General features: G+C 39.8%; 1 protein-coding gene across 1 annotated transcript in view; it reads left to right on the forward strand.

Annotated features, from left to right (window-relative positions):
* The window catches only part of LOC111977959 (CUB and sushi domain-containing protein 1-like), a 638,095-nt gene that overhangs the window by 497,155 nt on the left and 118,177 nt on the right, over positions 1–22,763 (forward strand). The window contains exons 21-23 of the mRNA XM_070448606.1: positions 5,639–5,827; positions 6,849–7,018; positions 13,853–14,009. Coding sequence (XP_070304707.1) covers positions 5,639–5,827; positions 6,849–7,018; positions 13,853–14,009 — 516 coding nt within the window. The remainder of the gene's footprint in view (positions 1–5,638; positions 5,828–6,848; positions 7,019–13,852; positions 14,010–22,763) is intronic.

Raw genomic sequence — 22,763 nt, forward strand, 5'->3', positions numbered from 1 at the left:
GCACAAAGGTTAGACGTACGAAAGTCAAAATGTTCTATTACAGTTTGTAGAAACATGTATGTCAAACGATGTATAGAATCAATCTTTAGGATGTTTTTATCATAAATCTTCAATAATATTCCAACCGGACAATTCCTTTGTCTTTAGAAATGCAAAGGAACGGAGCTTKCRCTCACGGCCGCACGCGTGACTAAACTAATGGCTTTCAGCCAGACCCCTGATTCAAACAGCTCTTATTCGCTCCCCCTTCACAGTAGAAGCCTGAAACAAAGTTCTAAAGACTGTTGACATCTAGTTGACCCCATAGACACAGTATATTGGTAGGCAATCACTTGAAAAACTACAAACCTCAGATTTCCCACTTCCTGGTTGGATTTTTCTCAGGTTKTCACCTGCCATATCAGTTCTGTTATACTCACAGACATCATTCAAACAGTTTTAGAAACTTCAGAGTGTTTTCTATAAAAATCGACTAATAATATGCATATCCTAGCTTCTGGGCCTGAGTAGCAGGGAGTTTAATTTGGGCATGCTTTTCATCCAAAATGCCAAATGCTGCCCCCTACCCTAGTGAAGTTAACCCATGGGCGTGGCAATCCGTCAAGGAACTGAGCCCTTCCAAAAGGGCCTGTAACAACTCCCCATGTCTCCTAATGGTGGCTCCCTGCAGGGAGACAGCTTGGCAGAGCTGGTCCAAGTCTGCTGGGTCTGTCATGGCCAGTTCGTACTATCATGACACAAGGCGAGACCCAGATGCAGACACAGAAGGCAGATGGTTGGAGTCTTACCATGTTTATTAATCCAAAAGGAAGAGAATGGKCRTGGACAGGCAAAAGGTCAAAACCAGATCAGAGTCCAGGAGGTACAGAGTGGCAGAYAGGTTCGTGGTCAGGTCAGGCAGGCGGGCACAGAGTCCAGAAACAGGCAAGGGTCAAAACCAGGAGGACTAGAAAAAGGAGAATAGCAAAAAGCAGGAGAACAGGAAAAATGCTGGTTGACTTGAAAAAACATACAAGATGAACTGGCACAGAGAGACAGGAAACACAGRGATAAATACACTGGGGAAAATCAGCGACACCTGGAGGGGGTGGAGACAATCACAAGSACAGGTGAAACAGATCAGGGYGTGACAAAATCTGACCATAATTCTATCTTCCTGATTCCTGCTTACAAGCAAAAACTAAAGCAGGATGTACCAGTGACTCACTCAATACGGAAGTGGTCAGATGACGCGGATGCTACACAGACTGGAATATGTTCCGGGATTCATCCAATGGCATTGAGGAATACATCACCTCAGTCATCGGCTTCATCAAAAAGTGCATMGATGACGTCGTCCCCACAGTGACTGTTCATACATGTCTCAACCAGAAGCCATGGATTACAGGCTACATCCGCATCGAGCTAAAGGCTAAATCTGCCGCATTCAAGGAGCGGGAGACTAATYCGGACGCTTATAAGAAATCCCGCTATGCCCTCAGACGAACCATCAAACAAGCAAAGCGTCAATACAGGCTCTGACGCTCGTCRGATGTGGCAGGGTTTGAAAACTATTCCGGAYTACAAAGGGAAACCCGGACGCGAAGTGCCCAGTAACGCAAGCCTACCAGACGAGCTAAATGCCTTTTATGCTCGCTTCGAGGMAAGCAACACTGAAGCATGCACGAGAGCACCAGCTGTTCTGTATGACTGTGTGATAACACTCTCGGTAGCCGATGTGAACAAAACCTTCAAACAGGTCGACATTCACAAAGCCGCTGGGCCAGACGGATTACCAGGATTTGTACTCAAAGCATGTGAGGACCAACTGTCAAGTGTCTTCACTGACATTTTCAACCTCTCCTTAACCGAGTCTGTAATACCTACATGTTTCAAGCAGACCACCACAGTCCCTGTGCCCAAGTAAGCGAAGGTAACCTGCCTAAATGATTACCGCCCCGTGGCACTCACGTCGGTAGCCACGAAGTGCTTTGAAAGGCTGGTCATGGCTCACACCAACAGCATCCTCCCGGACACCCTAGACCCACTCCAATTTGCGTACCACCCCAACAGATCCACAGATGACGCAATCGCAATCGCACTTCACACTGCCCTTTCACACCTGGACAAAAGGAACACCTATGTGAGAATGCTGTTCATTGACTACAGCTCAGCGTTCAACACCATAGTGCCTATGAAGCTCATCACTAAGCTAAGGACTCTGGGASTAAACACCTCCCTCTGTAACTGGATCCTGGACTTCCTGACGGGCCGCCTCCAGGTGGTAAGAGTAGGCAACAACATGTCTGCCACGCTGACCCTTAACACTGGGGCCCCTCAGGTGTGTGTACTTAGTCCCCTCCTGTATTCCCTGTTTACCCACGACTGGGTGGCCAAACACAACTCCAACACCATCATTAAGTTTGCTGATGACACAACAGTGGTAGGCCTGATCACCGACAACGATGAGACGGCATATAGGGAGGAGGTCAGAGAACTGGCAGTGTGGTTCCAGGACAACAAACTCTCCCTCAATGTGAGCAAGACAAAGGAGCTGATCATGAACTACAGGAAAAGGCGGGCCGAACAGGCCCCCATTAACATGGACGGGGCTGTAGTGGAGCGGGTCGAGAGTTTCAAGTTCCTTGGTGTCCACATCACGAACAAACTATCATGGTCCAAACATACCAAGACAGTCGTGAAGAGGGCACGACAAAACCTTTTCCCCCTCAGGAGACTGAAAAGATTTGTCATGGGTCCCAAGATCCTCAAAAGGTTCTACAGCTGCACCATCGAGAGCATCCTGACCAGTTGCATCACCGTCTGGTATGGCAGCTGCTCGGCATCTGACCGTAAGGCGCTACAGAGGGTAGTGCGAACAGCCCAGTACATCAATGGGGCCAAGCTTCCWGCCATCCAGGACCTATGTAATAGGCGGTGTCAGAGGAAAGCCCAGAAAATTSTCTGAGACTCCAGTCACCCAAGTTATAGACTGTTCTCTGCTACGGCACGGCAAGCGGTACCGGAGCGCCAAGTCTAGGACCAAAAGGCTCCTCAACAGCTTCTACCCCGAAGTCATTAGACTGCTGAACAATTCATAAAAATCGCCACCGGACAATTTACATTGACCCCCCCCCCCCCCCCTCTTGTACACTTCTGTTTTGCTACTCGCTGTTTATTTGTTACCTATGCATAGTCACTTCGCCCCCACCTACATGTACAGATTACCTCAACTAGCCTGTACCCCTGCACACTGACCCRGTACCGGTCGCCCTCTGTATATAGCYTTGTTTTTGTTATTCTTTTTGTGTTACTTTTTATTATTACTTTTTATTTTAGCCTACTTGGTAAATATTTTCTTCCTCTTSAACTGCACAGTTGGTTTAAGGGCTTGTAAGTAAGCATTGCACAGTAAAGTCTACACTTGTTGTATTCGGCGCATATGTGGCAAATAAAGTTTGATTTGAAGGGACTTTTCTTTTTGTGCARCAATCTGTCGTTTTTTATAAAAACTTAATTCTCTGTGACCTCTGTCAAATTGCACAACGTAATCCAGTTTTCCAATGGAGTATGAAGTTAGCGACTTCAAACATGCACTACCACGCGATACTTTTATAAATATCAATTTTTAATGCTTACTGTGTACCTGTGCGTGTGTAGGCACCTAGCACTATGGTTTGATTAGCTGAGATGGAGTTTGCAAACAAAATGGACACTGGATTGATGAAAATAATCATATCATYCTGACAGGTAGGCGCAGGCTACTTTGTAGCTAGTTAACRTTTAATAGAGAGGGGTTTTGGGAAAGTCTTTCCATCTGCCAGTGAACGGTTAGGCCTATCATTAGCGTCGCTATATTTTTCCTGTTCCTTAATTGTTTGAAACCTGGAAGTTTTACTTCATATTATGAGGCATGTCTCTTTTACCTTGCTTCGTAGCCTATAGTCAAAAACCTACCATAGAAACGTGGAASCAATTATTTTTTATAAAGGCATACTCATTATGCGTTCTCCTGTTCTATTGGCTTTCTTTCAACTGCATTTCATTGTATAGAAGCTAAAGGTATTATCCTAATCATATTAACAAACCATGATAGTTGTTGCATCTTTAAATCCCCCCTATTTCAAAGGGATATTTCCATCTATGTCCATGAAACCGCTTGCATGTGCTGTGCGCATTTTAGAATGGTGTGTTTCCACAATTGCATTTTTGAACATTCACGCGTAGGCCTACTGCCGTGTGTGTATATTGCTGCGCCTAAAATGTGAAGAAATAATGAAAAATAAGTGGGTATACCTGCGTACACCCTCCACTACACCACTGCCTGCATGGTTCTGGTAMCAGTTCCAACCGAATGTGAAATCTGAAACCAATTGAAGCTGGGATTTCCCTTCTACCAATGTATTCACTCTTCAGACTGTCCATCAACTCCTGGCTCTCTCCCTACTTCACAGCCACTGACAAAGCACATTCCTACAATCAAATCAAATTGTATTTGTCACATTTGTCACAATACAGTAGGTATTACCTTACCGTGAAATGCTTACTTACAAGCCCTTAACCAACAATGCAGTTCAAGAAATAGAGTTAATAAAATATATACTAAATAAACTCAAGATAAATAATCAAATCAATCAAAAAGTAACACAAGAAATGTACATAACAATAACGAGGCTACGTACTGTACATCCTTACATCGTAGCACAGCAGGAGAGAGTGGTTTCATYACTATAGCACATTCAGATACTGATTTATATCCATTAATATTTTTTMAACAAATAACTATTTCTGTTAGTCATAGATGGACAAGTTAATTAATATGAGATGAAAGGCGAGTTCCTGATGARTTCAGGAAGCCAAGCTAGAGCTCTGTGTGACGGTTGGGGTAGATGTTTTGATCAAGAGAGAACCTTAGAAATGATGCACATTTTCTCTAATACTAAACATACAAATATATACTTTACAGTTATAAGGAAGGTTAAATATTATTTTAATTTTTTTGGAATGTTATTGTACTATATTTAGAAAGCATATGTAATTTCAAGCCTTATTCATACAGTTTTGTTGAATACCAAATACATCATATAGAATATTTAATATTTTCATATTTGTACTATGTAATTGAGCTTGTGTCTTTAAATGTGACTAMTCCTCAGCAATTTATAACTATTTTTACCAAAATGGTGAGATTTTAACCTTAGAGTATGCAGCATTACTAGTTATTGCTTATGGTCTTCTCATGATGCAGTAAATAATTACTTTTGGGGATTACATAGATTATATTTTAGATTACTTCAAATTCTGGTCATTTTTACCACAAATATATATTTCAAAATTTTWAAAATGAAATGATTCTACAATCAAATGATGGCAAATCTACATTTTAGTAMTAATGTGGATTGTACTAAACCTATAGTATTTTAGTTTTATAGGATATGCAAAATAACTGTAATTTTGCWAAAACATCAGTCTGTTATGGTAAATTTATATTTCAGATAACATTATTTACATGTCTAAAGATATTTTGATAAGAATTAAGTTGATATTTTGCGATGATTGTTGCTTTTTCCAATAGTTTCTGGGGCCAAAATGTCCACGTATGTAAAATACTGTATGTTGGTAATTTGAGAGTTAATAAACATGTTGGTGTATTCCACAGAGTACAGCCTAGAGCCTTGTGAAGATSCAGGAGTGCCAGCCTACAGCCGGCGAGTTGGTTTCCAGTTTGGTGTGGGGGACTCACTCATTTTTTCCTGCTTCCCGGGTTATCGATTGGAGGGGGACCACAAGATCACCTGCCTGGGGGGAGGCCGGAGGGTCTGGAGTGGAGCCCTGCCAAGGTGTGTGGGTAGGTGGACACATGCTTTCATTTCATTTGGACAAACTGGGAATACTTGTACTTTGAAAAAACTTGTACTRTACTTTACCCATGACAGGAGAACATACAATGTAATGCAAGTGAATGAGCTAGTTTCTAATGGATTGATTGATTTACCTCAATTGCAGAAAAAAGTCAAATTGTTMATTTACAATCTCAAGAATATAACTCAGCTCGTTCCTATTATCAATTACATACTTTTTATGGGCAGAGTTTGGACACAGTTATACACATATCATATCTATTGTGCTAACAGATGATCTGGCTGTCATTTTGTCATCCCCTACAAAGAACCTTGTGCTTTCCCATAAAAAGTTCAGTAGAGAAAATTAGGCAATCACCCCACGATAACTTAACTCGGGCTCAAGCTCACACAGCTCAAGTTCTACAGGCAACATCTGCTTCTTTCTATATCTGAGGAACAACATCAGAATATTAACTACAAGGACATCCAATTCCAGCACAGCCCTGAGCCTTTGTGACCAACACACACTTAATTCAGAGAGCCGTTCATTAATTCATATTCCTCTCAAGTTTTTGTTGTGGCGATTCATCAATATGCCATTGGGTAATATTCCAACAGGTGCAACACCTGATTGGCCCATCAGTGGGTAACAGAGCAGCAGCTGCGGAAGTATTCTGGGTTCAACCTGCTGAATATTTGTGGTGAACTCTTCTCTCTGGGTTAAACTGCTCCTTTAATGCCCCTCTTCAGTTTCATGACCGCCAGATATACATTTTCTCACAGGTCTTCTAACTCTCTCTCTCTCGTTCTGTGGAATCAGCAGCTTCTAGTGTGTAGGGAAATTTGACAGTTCTCTAAAGTTAATTAAGATATTTTTCTTGCTTCAAACCCAGATTGCCATGAAATGTCTTAATATCAAATTATCTCCATTCCTCTGTCTCTCTGACTCTCTCTCTTTGGTTCATTCTCTCTCTCCTGCTCTGTCTCTYTCTTTCCTGCTCTTTCTCTCTCTGTGTCTCTGCCTAGCTGAATGTGGAGCCACTACCGTTGGGAGTGAGGGGGTTCTGCTATCACCCAATTACCCATCCAATTATGACAATAACCATGAGTGCATTTACCGCATTGAGACGGAGACAGGGAAGGGCATCCGTGTCACAGCCACTCACTTCCAGCTCCATGAGGGGGATTACCTGAAGGTGAGTCWCACACACACACTACACATCACTCATACACTACACTGGATATTTACTCTGTTGATGTTACACATAAATACTGCCCCACGCATAATCCTCTTACTGCAAGGTGCATAAATGGTTAATAAAGGGCTCAATGTGGGACTTTTTCACTGCACCATCTTCTCTTTGAATGCAGTTTGAATATGACCCAAGGTAACTTGTAGGAGACCAGAGCCAGTGACTCAGTCAGATCATGAACTATTAATGCCTTCATTWACATTACATGGTGACAGAGCTTGAGGCATATAGAGCACTGTGAGGGAAATACGTTTTTAACAATCCCTGAAGACCACTAATTATACAGATATGTTATTGAAAACAAGAGAGGATAAGTGTTCTCTTTGAGTGTAACATCATATGAGAAATCTGAAATGCCTGTGCATGTGGCTTGTACAATTAAATGTTTTTGTTAATCTTTCATCATACATTCTGTGCATCTAATAGCCAATAATTGAGGAAGTGGAAGGGGATTCAGGAAGGAATGTTTATCCTAATGGCAAAGTTCTTGATTGAAAGAATACATTKAAAGTTTTATTGGATATCTTATACCGACTATTTCCCATTATAGTGCTATCTAATGTACAGAAGTGGCACTGCTTATTGCTGTAACAAATAAAGAKTATGGGCCTCCCGAGTGGCACAATGGCATTGCAGTGCTAGCTGTGCCACTAGAGAGTCTGGGTTCAAGTCCAGGCTCTGTCGCAGCTGGCCGCGACTGGGAGACCAATGGGGCGGCGCACAATTGGCCCAGCGTCATCCGGGTTAGGGGAGGGTTTGGCCGGCAGGGATATCCTTGTCCCATCACGCACTAGCAACTCCTGTGGCAGGGCGCAGTGCACGCTGACACAGTCACCAGGTGTACGGTGTTTCCTTTGACATATTGGTGTGGCTTCCAGGATAAGTGAGCATTGTGTCCAGAAGCAGTGTGGCTTGGTTGGGTTGTGTTTCGGTGGATGCACGGCTCTTGACCTTTGCCTCTCCCGACTCCGTACGGGAGTTGCAGCAATGAGACTAGACTGTATCTACCAATTGGATATMATGAAATTGGGTAGCAAAAGGGTTCAAGGATTCTCCGACCTCCTGCATTGTTTGCCATTGTGTTTCTTGTATTATAATGATTTTGCGGAGACTGAAGGATTCCCAATAATGTTGCATTCATCTAATGTTTTAGTTCTTACATTTTGTTCTTCCAAATGAATTGTATTTTATGTTGTAAATTGATTGGTCTTGAAACTTTCTTCTGCATTGGAAAAAAAATAATATTTTTTTAAATTTTTTTACCGTTATTTTACCAGGTAAGTTGACTGAGAACACGTTCTCATTTGCAGCAACGACCTGGGGAATAGTTACAGGGGAGAGGAGGGGGATGAATGAGCCAATTGTAAACTGAAATGCTCAGTCAAACACAGGAAATATATTTTCTCCTCATTTTGGTCTTGAATTATGTAACCCAGCCTACTACTCTKCTCAGGGTTGAAACAATGTTAACTGTGTTAGAAAATTGGAAAACTGACATTGATTTATGATGACCTCTGCCATTTTTTTTATTAAACAGCACACTTCTCTGTGTAGTCTCAATATATACAGTATGTTATTTGGAAAAGGCACCCTTCTGGTTTCCCCGCATGAACATGATTCTCCCTTTGTCTTGATCACTATCCTTTGGAAGGCCCACACTTTAAATATTCTTCCTTTGTGTATGCATTCATAGTATGTATGTAGAATATGTATCTTTATTGTTTTCTTGATTGATTGAATACTAACTGCTCACTCAAACTACTCACGCTGCCACTCTGCGAATAATGTAATTGTACTGCAAGAGGCTGCATACTGTACAGTCAAGGTGTGAATTACAGAGGAGCCAGGTGGGCTTAGCTCCCCTGAATGAGACATTAGCTGCCCTAACTGCAACAAAAAAATTGGGAGGGGTTTCTAAATAATGCTAATTGAACCATTCTCCTATTTCTTTCAAATGTAGTGTTAAATATGTTTTACAGTGGTAAATATGAAAATAAAAGCTTCTAAATTWAACAAACACCCCCACCACTTTGTCATGGTTTTAACCATTTATTTCTATGTGGTGGTGCTGTCCATTTAGTAGTGTTGAATTTCAGCCTCAGCGGAGCTCCTTTACGCGTARATTTTCCTTTGTACTTCTTCATTTTCGCCATTTGTTTGCCATGCATCCTTGATAAAAATAGCCTTTATTCCAATGTATTAGATTTATCAGTTGATTTATCATTGTTTGCTTTTGTCAGTCAGCTGTTTAGAGCGCTCATTGCTTTGTTTTTCAGATGCGCACGGGTATTGGTGTTCTCCGTGGCTAGAAGTAATGGACCATTTAATTAGCTTTATCATTTTCTATAAATATTTGTTTTCTTTCCTGGATCAGCTGATGATGGTCGACAATATCACTAGACAACTAGCCTAAAGCTAGACACCAATGCGCATCCAATCCATCCAACAAGCAGGCTGGCTATCCGATAATGACAGTAGGCCTATAAGGTGACTTATAAGCCTACTGTCATTAACGTTYGGTTAGAAGCATTCGATTTTGCAATGGCATAGGCCTACGTTATTTGGGATTTGTGTGCCCATGGGAGCTGTTTTCATGGCGAAACATTTCATGGCGAAATGTTATGTAGGCATAGTTACACTTACAGGGCATTCTCCAAGATCCATGATTCGTACAAGGTTTAAGTTACATTTTCTAATTAAATTGTTAAATGCTTAATAATTACAAATAACACTGTCWWTAATGCCATTAATGTAAGAAAATACATTTTGTGATTTACAGTATCAAAACATGTTTTGATTCTACTCATGTATTATATTGAATGTAGGCTACCTGTTCTGGGTGTATTCATGTGTGTTAAATTGTCTCGGCTAAAAGAGGGTAGGCAACCGACAGTGGTGTAGGCCTAGTGGAGGGTTAACACCGTTTACTCAGATTTTCAGAAAAATGCATTGAAAGTATAGGGAGTGTTACCTTTTTTTTTAGAAAGAGACAGGATTTCAGAGTTTACTCACCTTTTTTTTACCATTACATCACTGGCTACTGGTAGGCCTATTTGATGTTCATGGTAATACACATTGTAGCCATTTGAACTTGTATGTTAGGTTGAGGTTTTTCCAGGRACAGTTTCAGACCCATTTCAGGTGTCCCGACTTTTTAGGCTACAAAAAAGGTCAATTTGGYAGCAAGACGCATCAATGAATRTAAGCCTAAGCAATGGCAATCACTGAATGTCAATAGGCACACTGTTTGGTGTTTTGTAACAAATGTCTATTTCCATTCATCAAATTGCGTGAGTATACAATACATGCAGTTTGGAATGGTTTTCTGAGTGGGTGAACATGCACAGGTAGCCTACTTTTTGAAGTGATTTGTTTGAAAATCAGATKAAAATATCATGACTGGTTGTGTTCATGCCACATTAAAAGGTAAATCATTTACATTTAAAATAAAATTGAGACCCCCCTGAATCACATGGTGTAATTCGCACTCTGTGTACAGTATGCTATTTATTAGCGTGCTATTGTGGTCCTCTGTACCCCAGTTGGTAGATTATGGATCTTGCGATGCTATGATTGTGGGTTCAATTCCCGGGACCACCCATATGTAAAACATTGAAATATGAATGACTGTAAGTMGCATTTGATTGAAGTGTATGGTAAATATAAACTGTACCAGTCAGAGTTTTTATTTACTTTGACTATTTTCTACATTGTAGAATAAAAGTGAAGACATAAAAACTATGAAATAACAATTCAAAATAAATTTGAGATTCTTCAAAGTAGGCACCCTTTACCTCGATGAGAGCTTTGCACACTCTTGGCCTTCTCTCAACTACCTTCATGAGGAATGCTTTTCCAACAGTCTTGAAGGAGTTCCCACATATGCTGAGCACTTGTTGGCTGCTTTTCCTTCACTCTGCGGTCCAACTCATCCCAAACCATCTCAATTGGTGATTGTGGAGGCCAGGTTAACTGATGCAGCACTCCATCACTCTCCTTCTTGGTCAAATAGCCCTTATACAGCCTGTAGGTGTGTTTTGTGTCATTGTCCTGTTGAAAAACAAATGATAGTCCCACTAAATGCAAACCAGATGGGATGGCGTATCACTGCAGAATGATGTGGTAGCCATGCAGGTTAAGTGTKCCTTGAATTCTAAATAAGTCACAGACAGTATCACCATCAAATTACCCCCACAACATCACACCTCTTCCTCCATGCTTCACRGTGGGAACCAMACATGCAGAGATCATCTGTTCACTTACTCTGGACTCATCAGACCAAAGGACATATTTCCCCCGGTCTAATGTCCATTGCTCGATTTTCTTGGCCCAAGCAAGTCTCTTCTTCTTATTGGTGTCCTTTAGTGTTTGGTTTCTTGGCAGCAATTYGACCACGAAGGCCTGATTCACGCAGTCTCCTCTGAAMAGTTGATGTTGAGATGTGTATGTTACTTGAACTCTGTGAAACATTTATTTGGGCTGCAATCTGAGGCTGGTAACTCTAATGAACTTGTCCTCTGCAGCAGAGAGAACTCTGGGTCTTCCTTTCTTGTGGCGGTCCTCATGAGAGCCTAGCGTTTGATGGTTTTTGCAACTGCAACTTGAATGAAATTTCTGTTCTGAAAGATTTCGTATTGACTGCCTTCATGTCTAACAGTAATGATGGACTGTCGTTTATCTTTGCTTTTGACCTGTTCTGCATAATAGGACTGGTCTTTTACCAATAGGGCTATCTTTTGTATACACCCTACTGTCACAACACAACTAATTGGTAAGCATTAAGAAGGAATAAATTCCACAAATTAACTTTTACAGGCACACCTTTAATTGAATGCATTCCAGGTGACTACCTCATGAGCTGGTTGAGAGAATGCAAGACTGTGCAAAGCTGTCATCAAGGCAAAGGGTGGCTACTTTGAAGAATCTTCAAATATACAAATATATTTTTTTTTGTTTAACTACTTTTTGGATTAATAAATGATTCCATATGTGTTTATTTCATAGTTTGATGTTTCACTATTATTCTACAATGTGGAAATAGTAAATATAAAGAAACCTCTGAATGAGTAGGTGTGTCCAAACTTTTGACTGGTACTTGTATGTTTATTATGGTAACGATTTACTTTGAGTAACATCCATAGTGCATTTATACACATCTATTAGCATTTTCATGAACTTGTTATAACAGTTCCACCTGCATTATTAAGGTTCATGAATATATCCATGATCAGTCTAAAGTAGATTCATGTCATGCTTGCAAGATTCATATTTAGGTATCTAATAAATGTATCATTACAATGGCAGCGTAGTTCATCATTATGGCTGTTCACAAAAGTGTGCTTCTCTCATACCAGTGGATAGGGAATATGCCAAAAGGCCAAACAACATTTAGAAAATATGCTGATATATATGCCTGTACTAGCCCATTTCCCCACCAGCCAGTATAGGCCTGTGACGTATGTTCTTCTCTTCTCTCTGAGGTCAATGGTGCTTGAAGATCTCCGCAGGGTTGATTCCTCTGGGTAAATCTTATGTATGCAAATCATGTAGTTGAGGTTATATCATAACGCTTCGTAATTAATTAACACCCTCTCCAAACACAGTGAGGCTAAGATTGGCATTACTGGGCTATAACGCACACATGAAGGTTAATGTGTATGAAAATGCAGTCAAAGTGAAGTCAAATCTATTTTCCCATTCATAAAGCATTTATAGCTAAGCACTTCATGGTAATTAACTGAGCAGTTTGCCATCTGATCTATAACGCCATCATTAAAGGTCTATGTATGAAGTATATGCAGTCAACATACTGTCATTTCTGTTTTCCCATTCATAAAGCATTTATAAAGCATTTATAAAAATGTCTCATTTATCAAAATGAATACGGACACAACGCAAATGTCAAAGGAAATATTACAATTTAATTTACATTTTCCAGACGTAGGACAGAAAACAATTGCTGAGGACATCGMCGAAGAATCACGCTGTTGGCATTTTTCAGTTTGAATTTTCTTGAGTAGATTTAACAAAGATTGAAATCAAAGCATTCAAATTAAATTATCCATAAATGCTTAGCTATAACTGCTTTTTGCATGGGAAAATAGATTTGACTTTACTTTGACTGCATAGAATTCATTAATAGACCCTTCATGTGTGAGTTATAGACCAGTATGACCAACTTAATTGTGATGTGGAGGAGGGCTGTTAATGAGTTACGAAAGAGTTATGACCCTCAACTACACAATTTGAGCCGTAAAAGTTACCCTGAGGAGTCAACTCTGTGGGGACCCCATACACTCTTGACCTCAGTGAGAAGAAGAAGAAGATAAGTCACGGGCCTACCCCGGCTGGTGGGGGAAATGGGGCTAGTACAGGCTATATATATATATATATGTATATATATCAGTATAATTTTCTAAATGTGGTTTAGCAGAAGCATGCTTTTGAGAAACAGCCATAATAATGATACTAAGCTCTAATTGTAATGATGCATCTATTAAGATACCTAAATATGAGCTCTTGCATAGCATGACATGAATGCCCTATGGATATACTATAAATATATTTCATTAATGAACCTTTAATAATACGATTAGGACCTGTTATAACACATTCATTAAATGCTTATGGAGATATGTAATCAATGCGTTATATATACTGTATATAGTCAAAGTAAATTGTTATCGTTATTATTTATATTATTATTATTATATTACCTTGAATATTAATAGTATTTTGAGAAACCTGTGAGTTATAGTGTTGTTCTTTCATCAACAGGTGTATGACGGAAAGGATACTTCATATCGTCTTCTTGGCAATTTCTCCAAAACAGACATGTACAATGCCATCATCAACAGTACCTCAAATCACCTCTGGATTGAGTTCAACAGCAACGGCACTGAAACCAACAAGGGATTCAGACTGACGTACAGCAGTAGGTAGACTATGTCCTAGAACAAATGTGAGACAGCCTCTATAGATATTCCCTGATTCGTGTTCAAACAGGCTTTACTGAAAAACTGGCCCCCTCAAGACTAACWAAATTTCCAATTCTAAGCTTACAGTGGTTMCTCCTTTAAAAGTTGCGAGCTTACCTTAAAGGTAATTTGTGGTTTAGTACGGTACCCTGCGTCACCACTTCATTGCTCCAGACCAGCRCAAGAGGGAGTTAGAGCACTGATTATGCTTTTGGGTCCTACTGTGTCTCTAACTGACAATGAGTGGGCGACATAAACCTAAATAGAAACTGAAAAGTGTGCAAGACTTCAGTATTACTTACTAAAACTGTTGTTACACAAAGGTTTTTATTATTTTATTTTGTTATGATTATTTTTCTCTTACTGTAGTACTGTAGGCCACTCCCGACCGGTCACTTTGTACAGTGTCTCAGTGGCGCAATGGTCTAAGACACTGCATARCAGTGCAAGCTGTGTTGCTACAGATATTGGTTCAATGGCCTTGACTGGGAGACCCATGAGATGACTGTAGGTTTTTGGTTTTTGTCCTTCTAAAAACTTAAATAAATCATTCTAAATAACAAACTGGCTTTATTTACAAATTAGTAACAATGTCTCACCCCATGTTCAAGAAAAGCCTTTTTCTCGCTCATTTTACGTTATTTGAAAACAAAATCATCTCCAAAATATTCAAGGGGCATTGCACTAATAATGGCGCTGACTAGGGAAACGTTCCCGCTGTTTTGTTCTTAGTGCCAGTCTGCACGTTCAAACTAAAACAATGTAACTAATAATGGCGCTGACTAGGGAAACGTTCCCGCTGTTCTGTTCTTAGTGCCAGTCTGCACGTTCAAACTAAATCAATGTAACTAATAATGGCATCTTTATGCTTTCATCAATAAAATAATATATAATAATAAATATAACTGAATTACAGAAATATCCTCCAATCCTCTATAATGTGCTGTTAAAAGTGGTGTAGGTCTTATTTATTTAAAGAGCATATTGAAGTTAGAAGCAAAAGCCTACATCTATTTTAGCACCGTATCGCGCTGCTCTGATACAAGTATGTGTACTGGTCTTGAATCTCCGTTTGGGTATTGGTTAGATTTGAATTAGAAAATTWGGGTGTAGAAATGTTATGCTTTTAGTGTAACYTTTATTTAACTAGGCAAGTCAGTTAASTCTAACGAGTCACAAACCCGGATCCGGGATCCCCCCCATCAAAAAAGCTGACTAGCATAGCCTAGCCTAAAGCCACAGGGATATCATATAATAAAATGTTCATGAAATCACAAGTCCAAGACACCAAATGAAAGATACACATCTTGTGAATCCAGCCATCATTTCTATGTTTTAAAATGTTTTACAGGAAGACAACAATATGTACATCTGATTAAGCTAACCACGTTAGCAAAGACACCACCTTTTTTTACTCCACCCATTTTTACTCCATTCAGATAGGCTATCACAAATTCGGACCAAATAAAGATTATAAATAGCCACTAACCAAGGGAAACAACTTCATCAGATGACAGTCTTGAAAATATTTATTTATAGATAGGTTTTGTTTTAGAAAAAATGTGCATATTTCAGTATAAATCAGAGTTTACCATTGCGCCACCAATCACAACTCTCACCAACGCGACTAGAATAACTACAGAGAGCAACGTGTATTACCTAATTACTCATCATAAAAACATTTCTCTAAAAATACCAGCTACAGCAATTGAAAGACACAAGATTCTGTGAATCCAGACAAATATTTCAGATTTCTAAGTGTTTTACAGCGCAAAACACAATATAACTCTATATAGCTTACCACAATAGCAAAAATCACAAACAGCATTGATCCAGCAAAAAACATACCGATAAGTATAAGCCACCAAAAGATATTAATTTTTCACTAACCTTCTCAGAACTTCTTCAGATGACAGTCCTATAACATTCATATTACACAATCATATATGAAGTTTGTTTCGAAAATGTGCAGTATTTAGCGGCACAAATCCGTGGTTATTACCAATGGTAATTTAGTGGCCAACTTCACAAAACTGTCGCGAACACTGTGGAGAGCACCTAATCAATCGAATAAACTATTCATAACTTGACTAAAAAATACAGGTTGGACAGCAAATGAAAGATACATTAGTTCTTAATGCAACGCTGTGTTTGATTTTAAAATTAACGTTACTACGCAATACAGCGTGCCGCTAAAGCGAGACCGCACCAAATTATGGCGAATAATAGTTTTTACATTTTTCAACGAACAACGAATTAACAGCAAAAGTACTTACTTTTTTGATGAGCTCCATCAGAATCTTGTGCAAGTGTCCTTTTCCAGAACATTGCTTCCTGGTTGGTAGATGCCGTCTTCAACTCTGAAATAGCGCAACATTAGACCATGGCGAGAGCGTGTCCAAAACTCTAAAGCGCGCAACAAAAGAAATCCAGAAAATCGCAATATAACTGTATAAACTGTATAATCGGTTTAAATAACTTCATTATGAGTCTTTTAAACAAAAACGAAATAAATCAGAGCCGGAGAATTAGAACTCTAAACCGAGAAGCTTTTGAAGAAAGCCATGCCGGTGTTCCCTGCTGCGTCAGGGCGCCTCGTCGAAAAGGTCATACTTCCGTTCCAAAGAGGTTTTATACTCCCCCAGATGGTGCCATCCGCTCCATCAAAGGTCTCACCGCGTACGACATCAGAGGTCCCGTGTGGCTCAGTTGGGTAGAGCATGGCCCTTGCACGCCAGGTTGTGGCCTTCATTCCCACGGGGGACCAGCATAATATGTATGAACTTCCCAATTAATGTAAAGTTCGCTCTGGATAAGAGCGTCAGCTAAATGAACTTAAAGGTGTAAATGAACGGGAAGGCGTATGCAGCATGTACCCATAACCTATAAGCAATTTATTAAACCTGAACCCTGGAACAGAGATTCGATATTCAGAATCTCACTTCTGACAGGAAGTTAGCTGCACGATGATTTGTTTTACTCACAGATATATAATTCAAACGGTTTTAGAAACTAGAGAGTGTTTTCTACCAATAGTAATAATAATATGCAATTGTACAGCAAGAATTGAGTAGAGGCAAGTTTAATTTGAGGACGATATTTTCACAAAGTGAAACATGACCCAGAAGTTAGACAAAAGGCTTAACTGACAAGCTAACATTAGCCAGCTAGCGTTATTGGACATGAGTACAGTATATGACATTGTCTAATTTGTGGTTTAATGTTTTAGGGACTCTTGAGAAAACCAGCAAAACCAGGCTTCTTCTTTGGGAAACAGTGGATTTAAAAGAATCTAGCTAAGCTAAAGCATTTACTGCAAATGAATGAACTATTGTGTAACTTGTCCGCGCAATGCAAGCTGAAGTAAACATAGCTAGCTACTATTTACTGCTTATTGTGTAGTGGGAGGGATAACAAAAATAACTGTATGCCTCATGGGGATGTGTAGCTAGCACAATATGTAGCCTGATCTGTAGTATTGGACCCTAAAACGTTTAGGTTCTGAAATTTAAATTCATACCCAATCTATAACCTCACCTATCATAGTTGTCGATCAACCTTCAAGCTGAATGGCATTAATGAAGCCTATGGATTGAGTAAGAAATATAATGAACTTTTGTGCCAAGGATGCAAGTCCTAATATACATGTACTGAAATATTACCACGCAATGAGATCCCCGCCATTGTAGCCTGCTACATTGAAAATATATTCACTATCATGCTGACTCTTCCTGCAAATATGGCTGTATGATGAGACTATAGGTCTATTGATGATTTGAAAGTCGTGAAAAAAGTTTGGCACTCTGTTCCTGCTTCAAAATACTGCACACGCTGGTTCTCTGCATTCAAATGATGACATTCTCTTCCCAGACTCATGGAATACATTTTTTGAGCCGTAGCATATGGTTAACCAGTCCATCCAGTTATGCCTAATAAATACAGTCACACTCAAAGGCGATTGAGTACGAGAAATGTGTTTAATTTTGGAGAAGAGGCTTGACCAATTGATATACAAAGACAGTTTTTAAATCAGTTTCGTTGTTTTCTGCTGAGTCGTTGAACCACACGACGTTCGTTGCACATAGTTGATTTTGTCCACCCACACCAGAACGCAATCACAGACACGCAGGTTGAAATTCAAAACAAACTCTGAACCAACTATATTTAATTGAGACAGGTCGAAAAGCATAAAAAATGGTATGGGCAAATTAGCTAGCTAGCTTGCTTTCAGCTAATTTTGTCCGATGGGAGATCATAACATTGGGGGTTATTATTTTACCTGAACTGCACAAGTCTTCTACCCAACAATTAGCCAAAGATAAAAGTGGTCAACCGAGTTTTGTTCTAGTACTCTCTCCTCCGTCAGGCCTTCTTCTTCTTTGGACTTATGTGAGCGGTTGGCAACCAACTTAAGTGCATACCATCTCCCAACTACTGGAGTGTTGCCCTCAGTTTTGAATCTTTCAATCACCCAAATGTGAATTTGTGCGTCAAAAAAACAATGAGGAGGGGGGAGGAAAAGGACTTGCCAGCCTCATCAAGCGCCACAAATAGAATACAAGTTCTATTTTATATAAGCCTGAGATACGCAGATAACGTGCGGCAGTGTGATGCCAATGAGGGTTGAACAAAAACGATGTACATTTATTTTGCAACGCTCGCGCACAACAACGCAAGCGGTGTAGGTCCAGCATGTTAAGTCATTGTGCATGGTTGTTTCAAAGTCTAATGATTTCCCACTCGAGTTTCAACCTGTTGCTTTCAACTTCGGTTTTTTTCAAATTACATCAATTCAAGTGAGTTTGAGTTTCTTTTTTTACATTCGAAAAGCAAGATACTGTTTTGATGACAAGATTTGATGTGATTTGGATTGCAATTTATGTAAACAAGAGTGGTATTTTAGGACAGTTTGGTACCAGGCATTGACTAAACCTGCATTGCGTTAGGAAGGTTGGGGACTACACAGTGCAGTCCAGAATGCATAGAGGAACATTTTTCGTCAACTTAGGTGGAATTTTTACTGCGGATTTGGGACTCATGACTTGCCGGTATGGTGGCAATAAGGTCACCTGCAATCAGACCTTAGATGTAGGACAATGGCCATGGATTAAGAATATGATATTTAAACATTGACACAAGCTTGCCGCCTTGTGGCCTTGTATGGTGTGCTGGCTCCCTCCGCGGCTAGCGTTGCTACCCGTCAGGCAATCTTATCATTCCATGGTGTTCTCCTCATCCATGATAGCCGGGCAATGAGGGGCCCTGCATTTGTTTTAGATCTGGAAGTTGATTGAGAAGTGTTAGTCAATTCGTAGTCATAAAATCTAAAGTTTCTCGCGGGAATGAATTATTTACAGCTGGGAGCCACCAATGAATGGAAAGACATTCATTGACACAATAGTTAGGGCTAAGGGGTATTTTATGAAACCTTTAGTCTTAATTTTTGTCCTCGATCATTTCAGGATAAGACCAAAGCCTTGACACTGAATTAGTTGCCAATACTCTAAAAATGGCTGCTCCTGCTTTAGGGTGAAATTGTGTTTCAATCAATTGCTCACAGGGTAGCAGTGGTTCCAAGGTCTTTGTCAGACGACGGCTACCACTTCCTCAGTTCACAATCATTTGCTTCTGCTTGCTGCATGTAATTGGTTTTTCTGAAATCAGAAAAAAACAATTCCACAGTGAAAAAAGCTCTCACCATACAAATGACCATGAGCGCCCTGAGAAATTATATATCTCTATTATAGGAATCACCATTGTGACAGTTGGTGTTGGATTTTCTATTTCACACCTGGCAAGTAGGCTGGAAAAATCAACTCATATATGGCCAGTAGTTACTTTCTTCCTGTCCTATTGGACGTTCTGGCCTGTTAGTTTACTCAAGACCCATTACAGACCAACGGCGTATAAAGGAGCATTGATGTAAATCCTTAAACCCCGACTCTTTACCTCAAGGCGAATGAACATAATGTTCCTTTTGGGCAAGACAGAGGATGCAGCAGAGTTAATTCAATTAATTTTGATCAGCTTAGAACCACCTTTATGGCCAAAATCGCCATTTGGAAACAAAACTGTTCTATCCACTGAGAGGTGCAAAGCCTGCATCTTTCAGACAATGACGACCATGAAAACTATAATACCTTGACGGTCACGTCTTTTAAATCCACTTCAATCAGTTGTAGATTACGGGGAGAGAAAACAGGTTTAAGATTGATTTTTGGAGCACAATAGAAGACAATTAGACATGATTGTGTGCTCATTCAGAGGGTGAACTGGGCAAAAGGTACCAAAGTCACAGCGGTTGAGTGGTCCTGGTCAAGAACTGCCAATTGCTGCGGGTCTTTCACACTTCAACAGGGTTTTCCTGTTTTGTATAAAGAATGAGCGTGGTGGACCAAAAGACATGTATAGCCAACTTGACAGAACGCTAAGGGAAGCATTGGCATCAACATTGGGCCAGCATCCCTGTGGAATGTTTTTCACACCTATGCCTAGGGTCTATCCAGACGAATTGAGGCTGTTCTGGAGGTCAAAAGGGTGCGCAACTCAATATAGGAAGGCAAACTGCTAATGTTTTGAACACTCTGTGTATATATGTCACCACTACACAGCAATAGGTGCAGTGAAACGTGTTGTTTTACAGGAATAGAAGCCGGGTGCCTTGCTTCAAGGGTACATGACAGATTTTTCACATTGTCAACTCAGATATGTGAACCAGCCAAACCTTCAGTAAGTGGCCGCCACACTCTAAAAACACTAGTCTACCTGCCGCCCTACGATATCTGACCCAATGTGGATTAAGAAACGCGAAGAGTAAGTGGTAAGCTGCGTACGAGAGAGATAAAAGAGCGAACATCCCCTCCCCATCTGACCCTAATTATATGCCTCAAGATCTACTAGCGCAAACAATTCAATTCTCACTGCTTACTGGACATTCTAGGGAAATCGTATGCAGAAGCCATGTCGACTCCCAACATAGGTATCAATCACAATGCAATAAATTAAATATAACTACCCTGGAACCACCGACACATTCAGATTTCTCACTCCTGATCTAGGAAGTAGCTGCCCAACTGAGTTCTGTTTAACTCACAGATATAATTCAAACGGTTTTAGAAACTAGAGAGTGTTTTCTATCCAATAGTAATAATAATATGCATATTGTACGAGCAAGAATTGAGTACGAGGCAGTTTAATTTGKGAACGAATTTTTACAAAGTCGAAATGGCAAGAAGTTAAGAACAMATTCTTATTTACAGGGACAGCCTACTCCTTCCTCCCTGTCGGGGAATTGAACCCCGGTCTTCCACAGGACTGGATTCTTTAGCTAAATATCCCAGTACTGTACTCCCGACCGTCACGTTGTACAGCTCCATATTTTCCGTTCCATCATAACGGAAACCCAGAGGGTTTTTCGTTTTCCTTGAAATAGAAACACCATAGTATGAATCAAATTAATCCCAAACTCTGAAAGTAATTGGAAAGGTAGATACAAATTATKTGTGACATTGTGGTTACAATAAAGAATGTAAACAAGATTTTTATTTACAGTAGTGATGGACAGCTGGTGGCATTTTGAAACACTTGTAGCCCGATTAGCAGGACAATAGACTCTTTATAGCCCTGCTACTACCCTGCAATGTATCCGATGCTTAAGTACTCTGAAGTGTTACATTTCTAAYTCAAAACAGCAGTACAGTATTTATTCACCAAAATCTTTATGCTTTCGTTAATAAAATAATAATAAAAATACTTTTTCAAAATGCTGATGTTTATTTAGTTATGGATCCATAGAATTACTATTGTAACGATTCTCCTCTTCGTCTGAGGAGGAGTAGGAAAAGTCGGACCAATGTGCAGCATGGTAAGTGTCCATAATAGATTTTTAATAAATCAACTGAACACGGAACAAAATAACAAAAACTCGAACAAACAACCGAAACAGTTCTGTATGGTGAAACACAGACACAGAAATTAACTACCCACAACCCATAGTGGGMAAACAGGCTACCTAAGTATGATTCTCAATCAGAGACAACGATCGACACCTGCCTCTGATTGAGAACCATACTAGGCCAAACACATAGAAATATAACACACAGAACAAAACATAGAATAACAACATAGAATGCCCACCCCAACYCACGCCCTGACCAAACTAAAATAAAGACATAAAAAAGGAACTAAGGTCAGAACGTGACAACTATGGGAATAAATATCACTGAATTACAGAAATGTCCTCCAATCCTCTAAATGTAATTATTTGCAGAGAAATATTGGAACAATGGTGTCTAATGAAGGTAAACAAATTGTTGCTTACTGGAAAATATTMTTTCAAACACATGGTCATGTTGTACAAAGACATTATGTCTATTAGCAGGGCTATATTTTGGCCTTTATGGGCRGCGCACAATTGGCCCAGGGTTTSTCTCCCTCTAAAAACAGAAATAAATGTTTGGCCTTTACAATTATTATTTTGGCCTTTATTCAGATTACAATCGCTCTCTTTCATTTTTTTGAAAACTAAATAACCTCCAAAATATCGTTATATATGATCAAGTTGATGACACAGTCATATAGCCGGCCACTACATAAAGCTGAGTGACTCACTCATTCATGGCTTTTGATCAAAATAAATAAGTACTAACATTCTTTCTGATAGTCTTWAATAAAGAAATGTTTTGGTTATCCTGACCTGGRCACCATGTACA

This window comes from Salvelinus sp. IW2-2015, linkage group LG18, assembly GCF_002910315.2.
Source record: "Salvelinus sp. IW2-2015 linkage group LG18, ASM291031v2, whole genome shotgun sequence".
In the NCBI taxonomy this organism is placed as follows: domain Eukaryota; kingdom Metazoa; phylum Chordata; class Actinopteri; order Salmoniformes; family Salmonidae; genus Salvelinus; species Salvelinus sp. IW2-2015.